The 17,849-nt window shown below is 42.9% G+C and overlaps 1 protein-coding gene across 5 annotated transcripts in view; it reads right to left on the bottom strand.

Annotated features, from left to right (window-relative positions):
* Positions 1 to 17,849, bottom strand: part of cpped1 (calcineurin-like phosphoesterase domain containing 1) — an 87,111-nt gene that overhangs the window by 10,577 nt on the left and 58,685 nt on the right. For 3 of the 5 annotated variants that reach the window (XM_061967297.2, XM_061967298.2, XM_072914080.1), the window contains exon 6: positions 839 to 984. In XM_061967297.2, coding sequence (XP_061823281.1) covers positions 839 to 984 — 146 coding nt within the window. Of the gene's footprint in view, positions 1 to 746; positions 985 to 17,849 lie in introns of all 5 variants that reach the window. The other 2 variants (XM_061967296.2, XM_061967295.2) reach the window with 1 other exon arrangement.

Genomic DNA, 17,849 nt, shown 5'->3' with positions numbered 1-17,849 from the left:
TAAATTAATAGTAAAATATATGTTTCTTAACTAATCTGTCAATAAAGTTGAAGTGCAAATGAAAATACAGCTTCACCAGTTTAGTCAAATTGTTAGTGCTTAAGAAACTTCTCTAACTTCAGCTTCAGACTTCTTCTGTTTGATATTGTCATTACTGCCACAAGGGGTGGAAAAGTGTATTACAACTGAGAACTGCGGCGGTCCAAGCATAGCACGGCTGAGAAACCAATATTTTTTTGGCGGCCCTCTAGAGGGCGCTCACGGCCCAACAATGGGCCCTAGCCTTATGGTTAAGAAACACTGGTCTATATAACATGCAATGGTGGTTCTTTGGTCCACATTTTGCATAGCTTATATTTTACAGACCATTTTCAAGCTGCTTTATGATTGTCTCTCCAGAATGTGTCGTTTTGTGGGCGGTCTTGTTTATGTACCGATGCCCTCCTTCAGGCCAAGCCCCCTTTGACTGCGTCTCCACCCTGTCAGCCATGTTGTAGTTTTTAGCGCTTCCATATGGAGTCTACTGACAGATACAAGTTCCAACTGTACGCTAATTTCTATTAGAAAAAGCAACAGCGGAGTATTTTAGTATGTATGAACTGAAAACAATGAAATCTGAACATATATAAAGTCAACCAGAGTTCTGGAATGGCTTGGGTTCGACATTAGAGGTTCCACTGTCATATAATGTGTTTTTAAACTGGTAAATCTTAATTAAAAAAATCCCATTTACACAAAAAATTGACCTTTAAGATCATCAGGCTTGTAGGAGCTTTCTGAGGTCCTCATCCATCCCTTCTTTTTTCATTTGATCCAAGGTGTGGTAACGATGGATCACCTGATCAGCCGTCACGACCACCACCCTGACGCCGTGCGTGTCCTCGCCCAGCTGGCAGCCGATGGCAGAGCTCACGACCATGTCGAGGCCGTCGTTGCAGCCACCTGCATTTCTGTGATAGTGGCCAGAGAAGACCGCCTTCACCCCTGCAGAGAGACAGGGTCAAACAGGTGTGACAATAGCTAGAAGCGAGAAGGGGGGGATTAATTAGTGGGTGCCTTTGTTCTGCCTCTGCGGAGGAAATATCACAATCATAAATAGGTTTGATGCCATGTGCTTCACACCACCTCTGACCTTGTTGTTCTTTAGCCACCCAAATACCAATGAAATATGTACACTTAACACCTCAAAGCACAGACGACCAAAATAGGCCAACACAGAGCCACTTAATGTTCCCCCATGTCGATGCTGTTTAAAATAGCACATTTAGAGCTAACACAAGTATTTAAAACCACATTATGCAGCTTTACTTCTTTGGTTGGTGTAATTTACTTAAAACTTACTTGCACTATTAACATTAAGGCACTATTTTGTAAGACAAATGGAATTGGCAGGAAAAGAGAGACAGAATTAGGTAGTGTTTTTCTTCTTGAAGAAAAAAAAACCCAGCGACACGCATTTGGGTGTCGCAAGTTTCAATTTATTTTCAATCACAAGCGGAATTCTCATCAGAGCGACGCAGGTTCGGCTCAGCCCTGCAGCAGCGGCGCCGTGTCACTGACCACTTGAAATTATATGCGGAACAAACTTTTCTTTGAAGTCAGGCTCCAAAATGATTTGTTTATACGTGCAATTTTTTCCCCCCACCTTGTTCGGAAGGGACAAGCTGGTGCCGTTTATTACTACCAAAACGATGTGCATTGAAATGAGTGATAGTTACAAGAGGATGACGTTTGAGTGCTTTGAGGACAGGAAGGAATTGGGAGAGCTATGATTTGCTAGCAATAAATGTAGTCAGACACATGTAGTTAGGGTAAAAAGTAATTATAAAAATGAAATAGAAGTACTGAAGAAATTAAATAAAGACCATTCATGCATTTTGAGTGCCCCGCCTGATTTTCCCCCAAAAGACTGAAAAAAATCACTTGCATAACTGCTGATACTGGCATCAACATTGTGAACTTGCCCTGAATCATCATGTCCACCATCCTGCATAATCAAACAGCACACAGACTACGAAAGGTGACCTAATTTATGAATATTTCTGTGAGAGCACACTGTGCTCACAGTGAATCATTAAATAATGAATTTGCCACATCATACCAACAGTTCATATGTAGGAGTCTATATAAAAGCACACCAGAGGCTGAGAATAGGGCCAGAAAGACACTAGAAATGCAAGTATCATAATAAGTTAAATGATAAATGGGTTGTACTTGTATAGCGCTTTTCTACCTTCAAGGTACTCAAAGCGCTTTGACACTACTTCCACATTTACCCATTCACACACACATTCACACACTGATGGAGGGAGCTGCCATGCAAGGCGCTACCAGCACCCATCAGGAGCAAGGGTGAAGTGTCTTGCTCAGGACACAACGGACATGACGAGGTTGGTACTAGGTGGGGATTGAACCAGCGACCCTCGGGTCGCGCACGGCCACTCTTCCACTGCGCCACGCCGTCCCAAGTTATAATACAAACCTAATATTATCAAGATCATAATAATTAGAGATGTCCGATAATATCGGCCTGCCGATATTATCAGCCGATAAATGCTTTAAAATGTAATATCGGAAATTATCGGTATCGGTTTCAAAGTTATCGGTATCGGTTTCAAAAAGTAACATTTCTGACTTTTTAAAACGCCGCTGTGTACACGGACGTAGGGGGAAGTACAGAGCGCCAATGAACCTTAAAGGCACTGCCTTTGCGTGCCGGCCCAGTCACATAATATATGTAGCTTTGACACACACACACAGGTGAATGCAAGTCATACTTGATCAACAGCCATACAGGTCACACTGAGGGTGGCCGTATAAACAACTTTAACACTGTTACAAATATGCGGCACACTGTGAACCCACACCAAACAAGAATGACAAACACATTTCGGGAGAACATCCGCACCGTAACACAACATAAACACAACAGAACAAATACCCAGAACCCCTTGCAGCACTAACTCTTCCGGGACGCTACAATATACCCCCCCCCGACAACCACCAAAAAAATAATGCACTTTGTGAAAGTCAAAGTATAGTATTTCCCATAGTTGTAGTGGGTATCAGGATTATCTCAGTGAGAGCATGTCCCAAATTCCAAGCTGTTTTGAGGCATGTTAAAAAAAATAATGCACTTTGTGACTTCAATAATCAATATGGCAGTGCCATGTTGGCACTTTTTTCCATAACTGGAGTTGAAGTTGTTCTCTTATTTTGGAAAACCTTGTTTTTGATTGATTGATTGAAACATGTATTAGTAGATTGCACAGTACAGTACATATTCCGTACAATTGACCACTAAATGGTAACACCCGAATAAGTTTTTCAACTTGTTTAAGTCGGGGTCCACATTAATCAAATCATGGTAAAGTTACAGTTTAATGCATCCAGCGGGGCGTCACAACAAAATTAGGCATAATAATGTGTAAATTCCACGACTGTATATATCGGTATCGGTTGATATCGGAATCGGTAATTAAGAATTGGACAATATCGGAATATCGGCAAAAAAGCCATTATCGGACATCTCTAATAATAATGGTGCATGTTGATGTTAAAATCACCCTGACCCTGAGTCCTGTTGTTCAGAGAGCAACTGTCATTACTTGCAAATGAGACTCAGAAGTGTAAGAAAACAATGGGACAGCACATATCAGCAAGTGTTATTATATATGTGTGTGTGTGTATGTATATATATATATATATATATATATATATATATATATATATATATAAAACCTCAACTATATATATATATATATATATATATATATATATATATATCCATCCATCCATCCATCTTCTTCCGCTTATCCGAGGTCGGGTCGCGGGGGCAGCAGCCTAAGCAGGGAAGCCCAGACTTCCCTCTCCCCAGCCACTTCGTCCAGCTCTTCCTGTGGGACCCCGAGGCGTTCCCAGGCCAGCCGGGAGACATAGTCTTCCCAACGTGTCCTGGGTCTTCCCCGCGGCCTCCTACCGGTGGGACGTGCCCTAAACACCTCCCTAGGGAGGCGTTCGGGTGGCATCCTGACCAGATGCCCGAACCACCTCATCTGGCTCCTCTCGATGTGGAGGAGCAGCGGCTTTACTTTGAGCTCCTCCCGGATGGCAGAGCTTCTCACCCTATCTCTAAGGGAGAGCCCCGCCACCCGGCGGAGGAAACTCATTTCGGCCGCTTGTACCCGTGATCTTGTCCTTTCGGTCATAACCCAAAGCTCATGACCATAGGTGAGGATGGGAACGTAGATCGACCGGTAAATTGAGAGCTTTGCCTCAGCTCCTTCTTCACCACAACGGATCGATACAGCGTCCGCATTACTGAAGACGCCGCACCGATCCGCCTGTCGATCTCACGATCCACTCTTCCCCCACTCGTGAACAAGACTCCGAGGTACTTGAACTCCTCCACTTGGGGCAAGATCTCCTCCCCAACCCGGAGATGGCACTCCACCCTTTTCCGGGCGAGAACCATGGACTCGGACTTGGAGGTGCTGATTCTCATCCCAGTCGCTTCACACTCAGCTGCGAACCGATCCAGTGAGAGCTGAAGATCCTGGCCAGATGAAGCCATCAGGACCACATCATCTGCAAAAAGCAGAGACCTAATCCTGCAGCCACCAAACCAGATCCCCTCAACGCCTTGACTGCGCCTAGAAATTCTGTCCATAAAAGTTATAATAAATGGGTTGTACTTGTATAGCGCTTTTATACCTTCAAGGTACTCAAAGCGCTTTGACACTACTTCCACATTTACCCATTCACACACACATTCACACACTGATGGAGGGAGCTGCCATGCAAGGCGCTAACCAGCACCCATCAGGAGCAAGGGTGAAGTGTCTTGCTCAGGACACAACGGACATGACGAGGTTGGTACTAGGTGGGGATTGAACCAGGGACCCTCGGGTCGCGCACGGCCACTCTTCCACTGCGCCACGCCGTATGAACAGAATCGGTGACAAAGGGCAGCCTTGGCGGAGTCCAACCCTCACTGGAAACGTGTCCGACTTACTACCGGCAATGCGGACCAAGCTCTGGCACTGATCATACAGGGAGCGGACTGCCACAATCAGACAGTCCGATACCCCGTACTCTCTGAGCACTCCCCACAGGACTTCCCGAGGGACACGGTCGAATGCCTTCTCCAAGTCCACAAAACACATGTAGACTGGTTGGGCAAACTCCCATGCACCCTCAAGGACCCTGCCGAGAGTATAGAGCTGGTCCACAGTTCCACGACCAGGACGAAAACCACACTGTTCCTCCTGAATCCGAGGTTCGACTATCCGGCGTAGCCTCCTCTCCAGTACACCTGAATAGACCTTACCGGGAAGGCTGAGGAGTGTGATCCCACGATAGTTAGAACACACCCTCCGGTTCCCCTTCTTAAAGAGAGGAACCACCACCCCGGTCTGCCAATCCAGAGGGACCCGCCCCCGATGTCCACGCGATGCTGCAGAGTCTTGTCAACCAAGACAGCCCCACAGCATCCAGAGCCTTAAGGAACTTCGGGCGGATCATAATCTACCCCCGGGGCCTTGCCACCGAGGAGCTTTTTAACTACCTCAGCAACCTCAGCCCCAGAAATAGGAGAGCCCACCACAGACTCCCCAGGCACTGCTTCCTCATAGGAAGACGTGTTGGTGGGGTTGAGGAGGTCTTCGAAGTATTCCCTCCACCGATCCACAACATCCTCAGTCGAGGTCAGCAGAACACCATCCTCACCATACACGGTGTTGATAGTGCACTGCTTCCCCTTCCTGAGGCGGCGGATGGTGGACCAGAATTGCTTCGAAGCCGTCCGGAAGTCGTTTTCCATGGCCTCACCAAACTCCTCCCATGTCCGAGTTTTTGCCTCTGCGACCGCTGAAGCCGCACACCGCTTGGCCTGTCGGTACTTGTCCGCTGCCTCAGGAGTCCTATGAGCCAAAAGAACCCGATAGGACTCCTTCTTCAGCTTGACGGCATCCCTCACCGCCGGTGTCCACCAACGGGTTCTAGGATTACCGCCACGACAAGCACCAACTACCTTGCGGCCACAGCTCCAATCAGCCGCCTCGACAATAGAGGCGCGGAACATGGTCCATTCGGACTCAATGTCCAGCACCTCCCTCGTGACATGTTCAAAGTTCTTCCGGAGGTGGGAATTGAAACTCTCTCTGACAGGAGACTCTGCCAGACGTTCCCAGCAAACCCTCACAATGCGTTTGGGCCTGCCAGGTCTGTCCGGCATCCTCCCCCACCATCGCAGCCAACTCACCACCAGGTGGTGATCGGTAGAAAGCTCCGCCCCTCTCTTCACCCGAGTGTCCAAAACATGAGGCCGCAAATCCGATGACACAACTACAAAGTAGATCATGGAACTGCGGCCTAGGGTGTCCTGGTGCCAAGTGCACATATGGACACCCTTATGTTTGAACATGGTGTTCGTTATAGACAATCTGTGACGGGCACAAAAGTCCAATAACATAACACCGCTCGGGTTCAGATCCGGGCAGCCATTCTTCCCAATCACGCCTCTCCAGGTTTCACTGTCGCTGCCAACATGAGCATTGAAGTCCCCCAGTAGAACGAGGGAATCACCCGGGGGAGCACTCTCAAGTACTCCCTCGAGTGAATCCAAAAAGGGTGGGTACTCTGAGCTGCGGTTTGGCGCGTAAGCGCAAACCACAGTCAGGACCCGTTCCCCCACCCGAAGGCGGAGGGAAGCTACCCTCTCGTCCACCGGGTTGAACTCCAAGGTACAGGCTCTGAGCCGGGGGGCAACAAGAATTGCCACCCCAGCCCGTCGCCTCTCACTGCCGGCAACGCCAGAGTGGAAGAGAGTCCAGCCCCTCTCGAGAGAACTGGTTCCAGAGCCCTTGCTGTGCGTCGAAGTGAGTCCGACTATATCTAGCCGGAATTTCTCCACCTCGCGCACTAGCTCAGGCTCCTTCCCCCCAGCGAGGTGACGTTCCACGTCCCAAGAGCTAGCTTCTGTAGCCGAAGATCGGACCGCCAAGTGCCCTGCCCTCGGCTGCCGCCCAGCTCACATCGCACCCGACCTCTATGACCCCTGCTATGGGTGGTGAGCCCATTGGAGGGGGGACCCACGTTGCCTCTTCGGGCTGTGCCCGGCCGGGCCCCATGGGGAGAGGCCCGGCCACCAGGCGCTCGCCATCGTGCCCCACCTCCGGGCCTGGCTCCAGAGGGGGGCCCCGGTGACCCGCGTCCGGGCAAGGGAAATCTGGGTTCCTTGCTTGTTTTCTTCATAGAGGTCTTCGAGCTGCTCTTTGTCTGATCCCTCACCTAGGACCAGTTTGTCTTGGGAAACCCTACCAGGGGGCATAAAGCCCCCGGACAACATAGCTCCTAGGATCATTGGGACACGCAAACTCCTCTACCACGTTAAGGTGGCAGCTCAGAGAGGAGATATATATATATATATATATATATATATATATATATATATATATATATATATATATATATATATATATATATATGCCACTTCCAAAAATATGCACCTGGGGATAGGTTGATTGGCAACACTAAATTGGCCCTAGTGTGTGAATGTGAGTGTGAATGTTGTCTGTCTATCTGTGTTGGCCCTGCGATGAGGTCGCGACTTGTCCAGGGTGCACCCCGCCTTCCGCCCGATTGTAGCTGAGATAGGCTCCAGCGCCCCCCGCGACCCCAAAAGGGAATAAGCGATAGAAAATGGATGGATGGATGGATATATATATATATATATATATATATATATATATATATATATATATATATATATATATATATATATATATATATATATATATATATATATATATATATATATATAGTTGAGGTTTCTGTGGTTTGTCCGTTAGACAGTGCTCAATACCGATGTAGAGCGGAATATAATTTAGGTCAGGAAAAAACACAGAGGCTATATCATCCCTTCCAAAACCTGCGAAAACTTGCGAAACAGGCTTGTAGGGATGATATAGCCTCTGTGTTTTTTCCTGACCTAACGTGCATATATATATATATATGTATATATATATATATATATATATATATATATATATATATGTGTGTGTGTGTGTGTGTGTGTGAGAGTTAATTACCATTAACACATTAACACACACAACAGTACATAAATTGGTGCGATTGAGTACCAGTATATCAGGTACTGGGAATAGGTATCATATTAGTTCAAATGTGAAAGGTACCCGCCAATCCGTAACTGTATGGTTTAATTTTTGGGGGTATAATGTATATATTGTAGGTCAAAATCCCTACACTCTTTGCTCTCCGCTCCCTCTGCTCTTCAAGTGCCCAAAGTGCACAGACACACTCAGACATCCAAGAGTTTTTCTTGGCTCCTTGTTAGTGTGCGCTGATTTTAGAAATAATGCACACTTCACTCTACATGTAATATATCACCGTGTTGCTGATTAAACGTTTCATAATTCTACAAAATTGTTGGGTTTCACCTGCACAGACGTTTATGCGCGCTTTAGGTACTTAAAATAGATTCATAATGTTCCCAGGGCTCTGTGTAAGTGCAGGCTGGTTTTAAACATAATGTACATGTCCTTGTATATCTGGTATATCAAAATAAACATTATAATAACAAAGGCGTAATGCCACCAGGTCAGCTTTTGCTGTTTTCCTAGGCTTCTAATTGGACAAAATGTGCATGACAGCAGGTGCACACGTTTTTGTGTAGACATAGACAGTTTTGATGGAGATCATTTTCAAAGATTCCACGATTCAAGGAGCTTTGTTTGTCATACTCCTACACATTTGCACATATACGGTACACACTTTGGACTCGGGTCCCAGCGAATATTAAGAAAGGCAGTAATAAATAGGCAATACAGGAGCACAGTAATAAATAATAAATAGAAACTAACATAAGGCGCCTAACACGAGGAACATTCGAGATTAGCTGGCCAAAAAACGCAGTGTGGAATGAGATAGATATCTGACATCACTTACTGTACAATATACCTAGTCCTGGACTGCATATTTGTTTCGTTTTTAATGTTTTTACTCTTCGATGAAGTTATTCCTCTCTTCTACAGTGTCTACTACAATTACATGTGACATGGCCAAGATGATGACATTATCTCGCGACTTCTAGAAACTTTTCGGACAGTCAATGCGTACTTTCCCTGCTGAGTAGTTGGTCACACTGGTTTGGGGAATGCCCTTATCTTTATTAGCATGACTTTGCCCCAGTGTACAAAACAAGATCAATTAAGGCATGCTTAGAGGATTTTTTTTTATGAATTATTTTTTCAAATATTCTTCTGGATGAATAGGCAAAAATTCCAACAAAGACATTCCTGTCTCGTCTACAAATCTTGTAGAAAGTGTGAAAGCGATTAGAACTATTTTCACCGCACTTATGTCCATTTACAGTGCATCCGTATTCACAACTCTTTACTTTTTCCACATTTTGTTATGTAGCTGCCTTATTTCAAAATCTAGAATACATTCAATTTTGTTCTCACAATTCTAAAAGCAATACCCTATAATGACAATGTGAAATGTTTATTTTTAATTCATATATATGAATAAAAAATAAATAAATAAAATTAATGTACATAGTGTATATACCCCCCACTCCATTTTTTGTATATATTGTTTTTCAAATCACCTGACATGTATACTGTGTATATGTACATCATTTATAATTTTTTTTTAATATACATACATATTACAGGTTATATACAGTATCTTTTATTATTGAATGTATCAAATGTGATGAATATTTAATGGGCCACAATGGAAACAAGCCTTTTGGCTTTTTGTGCCATTCATTTGCCTTTTTAAAGCATTACATGGATTCAATTCTTTAAGATGTCAATAAACTTCTCAATCAATCAATCAATCAATCAATCAATAAATAAATCAATCAATCAATTATCTAGTCTGAGGAGACAAAGGCTGAAGTGAATGCCAGGCACCATGTTTGGAGGAAACCAGGCACCGGTCATCACCAGGCCAATACCATCCGTACGGTGAAGCATGGTGGTGGCAGCATCATGCTGTTGGGATGTTTTTCAACGGAGACTAGTCAGGATAGAAGGAAAAATGAAGAAAGTAATGTACAGAGACATCCTGGATGAAAAACAACACTTCCCATCCAACCTGATGGAGCTTAAGAGGTGCTATAACAAGGAACGGACAAAAAAAGAATTGGCAAAACTGCCCAAAGATAGGTGTGTCAAAGGCTGTGAATACTTATGTACATATATTTTGAATTTTTAAATTTATAATACATTTGAAAAAAAACCCTTGTTCACGATGTCGTATTGGGGTATTGTGTGTAGAATGATGAGGACAAAGTGAAAGTGAAATACTTTCCGGATGCATTGTACAAAACTGCAAAAGTCTTAGATTTGATATGTTGTTTTAGCAAAACATTAATGACCATATATAACAAGAATCCCACTTGGGAACGTGACCTCTACCAAGGATGAATTGTTAACACAAATGGAAAAAAACAACTGAAGAATAGAGATCTGTCTATCGTTCGGCCCCCGATCACTATCAGCCGTTTTCCGTTTACAAAGTAACGGGATCAGCCATTACGCTGATTAATGCATTGTGGCTGACAAGCGGCTAGCAGCTAATTATGTGTCTCCATATACAGTGTGGAGCCGCTCCCCTAAACTAATAATTATCACCTCCTTTACAGCAAATAAACTGCATTTCTTAGTATATTATCCGTCCATCCATCCATCCATTTTCTACTGCTTGTCCCTTCTGGAGGATGAGGCTAAACATCTTTCACACCGTAAACAAGTCATGCTAATTGCTAAGCTAACCTGTCTTGAAACAAATGATTAGTTATTGTGGACTATTGACTTTGTTTTGATCAAACAAATGATATGTAATACAAGAGAAGTAGGGATTTGTTATGTTGATATTGTTAAACTGTCAATAGCACGCACCATAAATACATTGAAAAATGCACAGTTAATACATGTCATCGGTACAGACCAATCTCACTCATGGACTCAAGGTATTGGAATCTGCAGCATTAAACCATAATCAGAACATTCCTACAGAAGATATGTGTTATATTTGTTAGTTAGCAGGGATGGGGCGTACCATTATGATTTTGGGATGTAATGTTGACTGTGATGCTATAATGTTTCAAACTAATAATACATGTATTTTTTAGCACACTTAACCAGAATTTCACGAAGATATAATTCCTTGGTCCATGTGACCCCAATGGCCCAGTCTACAAAGTTTGGAAATGTGTTTTGTATTTTAAGTATGTACGATTCAACCGACCAACCAAACATAGGCAGAACCTAAAAATACAACCAGGGAGGGATACAAAGATAATAGAACTGTTATTCATGTGCCGCTGAACCTTCTATGAAACTCCCCAAGATGCTATGATTAATCACACCACCAAATAAAGCATGTGCGAGTGTTTAAGAGTGTTTATGTACTGTATATGCGTATGTCTGCCGACACTAAATCAACACCACACATACTATACACACACACAGCAATAACACGATTCTCCCTTTTTGTGACACAGCCATATAGTGCGTCCAGCTCTTGTCGTTTTAGAACACATGTCGGAAGAATTTGGCATAATTCATCTTTAGTTAAGTATCATTTTCTATAAACTCTCAGGTTAATTTACCCATCTGTATGTTAGCAGACCACTTCCTGTTTGTAGAAAATGGGACATCACAATTTTTTTCTGGGGAGGGAGGAGCGATTTCATCATGGCTTCAAATTAGAGAGAACAAAATTACGTAATTTGTGTCTTTATACCTGTTGTACGCTACTCTGTAGTTTAAGAAAAATAAGATACAACGTTCGAAATAGATACAATAATGTTGTCGCCGTACATGCATACTTTGCTGAAATACTGCGTTTGTTTTTTACGTTAACATACGAGACACCCATTCAGCCTACTGTTCTGTGTGCTATTGTATATTAAAGACTGGAAAATACTCTGGCATCACGTAGTTTCCGTCCCTTCTGACGGCGTCTTTTTTTATTTATAGTTCTTCCGTGGGGGGTGGCAACAGACTCTCTTCCAAAACACTAAGGGGCAGAGTCATCTGATGGAGCAACCGCAGTGTCATTGGCTAGATATTTACCTCTTGTGAATAGTGTAAGACAACCACAACATTGACGTCTTTGTTGAACTTAGAACTAATCATTCAGAATCATTAGTTTACTTTTAATCGATGTTTTACTTATAAACCAGAATGAAATACCTTTGTGAAGATGGATTGTGCAACTTCTGAATGAGTAGCAGCAGAGGACGAGCAAATTTGCAACACTATTCAGCTGTTCGGGACATGGAACAAGAGAGAGCTATGTAAGTGAAAATAAACACAACTAAGTTAACGACATGCTGGCGTTAATGTGTATACTACTGTGTTACTGATGTTCATGGCTAGGGCTGCACGATATTGAGAAAATAACCTAATTGCGATTTGATTTGCGCTTTTTAAGAATACAACTGTGAAAATAATGAGTGACAGAAAGACATGTTACTTTTAGACTGTCAATCAACATATTCCTGTCTCAAGGTGCTAAACACTAAGTAAATTATTGCATATTGTTTTATTCATTAAATACAATATGCAATAATTTACTTTAACAATATTTGGCTTTATGCAGAGACTCAGAGCTGCTGTTGACATCATGCTCCTAAACTGAAGAAATAACTGCTAAAAACTATACAGTAATTTAATGTGTGTAACATATCCATCCAGCCATTTTCTACCACTTGTCCCTTTCAGGGTCGCGGGGGGAGCTGGAACCTATCTCAGCTGCATTCGGGCGGTAGGCGGGGTACACCCTGGACAAGTCGCCATCTCAAGATGGACAACATTCACACTCACGTTCACTCACTACGGCCAATTTAGTGTTGCCAATCAACCTATCGATTATAACAAGTAACCATTTAAAGGGTTATACACATTTATTTCTCATTACTGTAGAAGGGTCATTGTACTGAAATTGGAAGGTAAATAACTGTTATCCCAAATAAATAAACAAAAAAATAAAATGGACTCTCATCTCTTTGAGCAACAATGTAATGAAATAAATATTAAACATCTTAAAGTGATTTTTTCCCCCCCAGTTTAAAAAACTATGTCAGGCTGCTTTTTTGATGTCACCGTGTTGATCATACTGCCCATCTGGGTTGAAGCTGAAATATTTCCACAACGGGACATTTGGCTTTGTACCGGTAATCATATTTTCCCTCCTAATTTTTGTTACTTTGTGGAACTTGTCACTGTTGAGTCACGAGGAGCGAGGCAGTCTGTTTGTCACGTTTCCTCTGTGTGTGTGTGTGTGTGTGTGTGTGTGTGTGTGTGTGTGTGTGTGCGTGTGTGTGTAGTAAGGGAGCGGTCTTCCTCTCCGCCCACCAAGACAAAGATTGTGAACGGCTGCCTCAGAAAACAAACTCACACAGACATAGCAGTTTAACGATGACGGCAAAGTATTTCAACTTCATTTAATTCATTGTTAGATTGCTTGACATTTTGGCTATTGGCCCAGGCCGAGTTACCATTTAAACTTTTTCCAAGGAGCAAAGGGTATTTGTTATTAGCGTACTGGCAGCTTCCACTGCAGCGCACGCAAATATTGCTGTTTACTTAAACACTTTTCATTGGCCAGGAGACAAAGGACACAAAGCTCAACAATTCTGATGGGTGAACATGTCTGTCACTCAAAGGCCGGTGACAGCGGAGAAAAACAAAAACAAAACAGCGCCTCATGTGGTTATTTATCACACTAATTAAAACCTTGATGTCGTTTCAATATTAATTGTGCAGCCCTATTCAGAGCTCTCATGTTCGGGAACATACCGTTCGCAGAAGATGATTGACGAAGAACAAGGAAGTTTTATGTGTGAGAGAAAAAGGCGTGTGTGTATGAGAAAAAATGTGTCGGAACTGAACCTGTTGTGAGCACAAGATTGGCAATAAAAGGAAACAAGAGTGTCTTATTTTGTGATTTCGTCTGGACGCAACAACACAACAAGCTAAAAAAATACATTCAGTAAGTATTTTTAGAGTGCACCAAGATACTAACTACATATAAGTTTTCATGCAAATGTTTAAGCACTGTTGCTTAATTTCATACAATAATGTGTGCATTTCAAGCACAAAGTTTGCTCTCCTGTGCTCAGGGACCCTCCTCTTCAAAAGTTGACCAATCACAGCTCTGAGGTCCGCGTCATCGCGAAGCTAGGATTTTTGGCGTCGCTTACGCAAGTTACGTGACGTGAGAGTATAAACCAGGCTTAATAGTAAAAACTACTTATGTGTTACGTTAAAAAGGACCTATGAGGATTTTCCTTGTTTCTGACTTACGGATGTTACAAGGTTGGATTCTCATGTTAGACAATGCCAAAGCGTCAAATCATAAAGTTAATGCATTTTGGTGTGAGCTTGCACCGAGTTGTGGAAGCCTAGACCAAAAGCTAGTGTGTTAAATGTAGTCAGAATCATCATATGTAGACTTAAACATAAAAATAAATGAGAAAGAAATGTGACGTAGTTCAGAGCGACTTATACTATATGTTTTTTTCCTTATAGTTAATAGTTTGTAAAATATGGTAATACAAACACCAGGGTCTTTATTTATTAAAGTTGCTACACACAAAAAAAAGTTGTGTCAGCGGGGTTGAATTGTGTTTGGATTCGCTCTTGTGTGCACAAATCCGTGCAAGTGGCATCTAAGGTATATTGAGAAGACTGCGTACAATTGGGCGCACAATAGTTTTTAGACATTAATATTTTCTTGCGTAAGGTTTTGCCATGGAATCCACACACCGTTTTTTAAATGAGGCCTCAGGTACCCTTCGGACTGAATCCTTGATAGAGGAAATACATTTATCTTCCTTTTACACCAAAAATGTTAAGAGAGCCCGAACTCGCAATACAGATGATGTACTGTATTGTAACATACTTTCCAGTCGCCTACAAGCAATTCTCCCACTAGATTTCTCCCTGAGGTCAAAGCAGTGCTTAAAAAAGCTGTGCCCGACTAACTTGTCTAATTGTCCATCAAGCAGAATGAGATCTACGAGCTTTCTCTCAAGCTGGGAAGTGAAGTGGACTGAAATGTTGTCGGGAAAACATTAGCACTCTGCTGGCACATTCATAAAAACATGGCACAGTAAAGGGCCGGCTTTAGGTATGACCTGAATTCAATTGACCATGTCCTCTTTTAGTCACATCATTGCACATGCCTGAATTGCGCAACTTTTCCACCTGTGTCCTTGTCTGCTCAAAGCGTGAGCGAGTGTGGTCGGCCTCTCTACAAAAGTTGTTATACTTCCAAAAGAAACATTCTGTACAGTAAGTGAAAAACCCATTAAGCGTGTTTATTAAAGTACTTTTGGGAATACATTTGGTACTACTGGACTGGGAATTAGATTTTCAAAGTACAGTGGGACCTCTATTTACAAACCCCTCCTTTCGGCAAACTTTTCGATTTACAAACTACAGATCGAACAGGCATAAGCTTTGTTGTATGAACCTTGTCTAAGTGTACGGCAGTTTCATTCAGCCATTGACTGCCTGCAGCCCATCCATTGTAGGCGGTCTTATCGATCTCTATCAATAGAGCAGTGTTACCGTTAGCTAGTTAGCTCATTGCGACTTTGTGTGATGTTTTTTTGTCTTTTCACAGCATTTTTTTTGTTTCGCTAACTCAGAACGAGTCTAAAGTAAGGAATGGACAAGCAATGAGTGGTTTGAAACATTTAGGTAGTGCCCAAAGCATTGTCAACACTGCCTCAACCCCCTCCCTCCCTTCAACTGCACATTAAGAATATTAACCGACAAGGTGAAATCGATTTTGTTATTCCTAATCATTGTAGAGACCTGGCTGTTACAGTGAAGGAGTTTTGTGGTTTTAACCTGTGAGTGCAATTGTGTCTGTTATTGTGCCTTTCTTCATTGCATTGCAAATTGACGCTGCTTTAAAAAGTACCTGGATTGATTGAGACAAAGTTCAGCTGGCGGACTTTGGCTAAAATGATAGTTAAATCTTGTTTTTCACACATTCGGCTCACACTTGTTAGCTAGCTAGAAAGATACACACTAACTGTATTACTGAGATAGTTAGCGAGATTGTATCCTCCAGATGTCCTACATTCCTCCGCTTTATATGCGCCGGTATCACAGATGTAGTGTCATAAAAACAAGATCTGCTTTGCAATTTCAACATGGTATTCATGTTTTTAACAAGAATAGGAGGAAATATTCCCACACTGTACATGTTTTTACCTGCGATGTTGATGCAAGTAGCGGTGCTGACTCGCATCCTCCAGAAAAACACGAGTGATGACGTCACGACTATGTCGAGAAATGTATTGTGTCGGCATTTGTAAACAATGTCGACGAATCGTTGCACCCTTATTAATTATGACAGGCAGCATTATGTTCAAAGTTCCACCGTTAATACATTTTTAGACAAATCTGGTAGAGATTCAGAATTCAATGTTTTAATTTTGTCTATATGGTATGGTCATGAAATGTGGACATATGCAGAGGGCAGTATCTAAAAAGGTGTACTATTTGGTTATAACTAAATTAAGCTTCCTCTGACATAGTCACAGTCTGTGATCTACTGAATATTTCTGACCAAACCTTTTACCATCATTGCCATAGAGAGTGCAACAGCCCAGAGAGCGTGCGACAGCCCGTAGAGAGTGCGACTCGCGCTACGGCAAAATCCACCGTCGTCACCGGCGAGCGACCCGGTAAGATACCAGCGTCGTCACCGGCGAGTGACCCAACGAGAGACCTGGTGAGATACCATCTTCGGCAGCAACCGACACCCACAAGGGCTCCACGACATTCTCGAGCCGGCGGCGTCTGACACTCACTAGGTCCCGATGACGACAACGGCCGACGGCAGTTGACGACCTCAGGCCTGACGAGGAGATCAAGAGGGCGCTGAAGTTTGTAACAGCAGATATTTCAGTTGTCAAACAAAAGCAGCAAACCATCCTACTGCTTGGGGAAGAGGTGAAACAGCTACTCGTCCAAAATGGCGAAAAAGATCGGCGTGTGCAAGAACTGATTGACAGAGTTGCTGAACTTGAACAATATTCTCGAGCAAATGACGTCATTGTGACCGGGCTCAAAATCAAACTCTGAACATAAGCTCGAGCAGTGGCCTCTGACGAAGGGGGAAAGCCCGTGGGACAAAACAACAACTCCACAGAGAAGCAAGTAGCCGCGTTTTTGCTGTCAAAGGGAATTGAACTGGACACCGGACACATGGAGGCCTGCCATCCACTTCAAAACAAAAAAGACGGTTGCAGACCGGCCATCATAATACGGTTTGACAGCAGAAAACACAAAACATCATTATTAAAACAAGGAAGAATGTTAATAGGAACAAATGTACAGTCGTGGTCAAAAGTTTACATACACTAGTAAAGAACATAATGTCATGGCTGTCTTGAGTTTCCAATAATTTCTACAACTTTTGTTTTTTGTGATAGATTGATTGGAGCACATACTTGTTGGTCACAAAAAAACATTCATGAAGTGTATTTCTTTTATGAATTTATTACTATAAAAGGTGGAGCCTTTAAACCCTACCGTCAAGCATGGTGGTAGTAGTATTATGCTCTGGGCCTGTTTTGCTACCAATGGAACTGGAGAGGTTTGGAATGTGCAACAAGTCTAGTTAAAAAGCTCGAGAAGCTAACTTCGTTCTCTGGAGACAGAAAGACAGCTGCTGCAATTCAAAGCAGGACTGAAAGCCTCATAGTGGGTGGCGTTAAATGCATTGCTGTAGGTTACCTCTGCCTCTAGGTTAATAACAGCTGGCACCCTTCTGAGAAAATAGCAGTG

This window comes from Nerophis lumbriciformis, linkage group LG11 (genome assembly GCF_033978685.3).
Source record: "Nerophis lumbriciformis linkage group LG11, RoL_Nlum_v2.1, whole genome shotgun sequence".
NCBI classification, from domain to species: domain Eukaryota; kingdom Metazoa; phylum Chordata; class Actinopteri; order Syngnathiformes; family Syngnathidae; genus Nerophis; species Nerophis lumbriciformis.
This window is presented reverse-complemented; position numbering and strand designations above follow the sequence as displayed.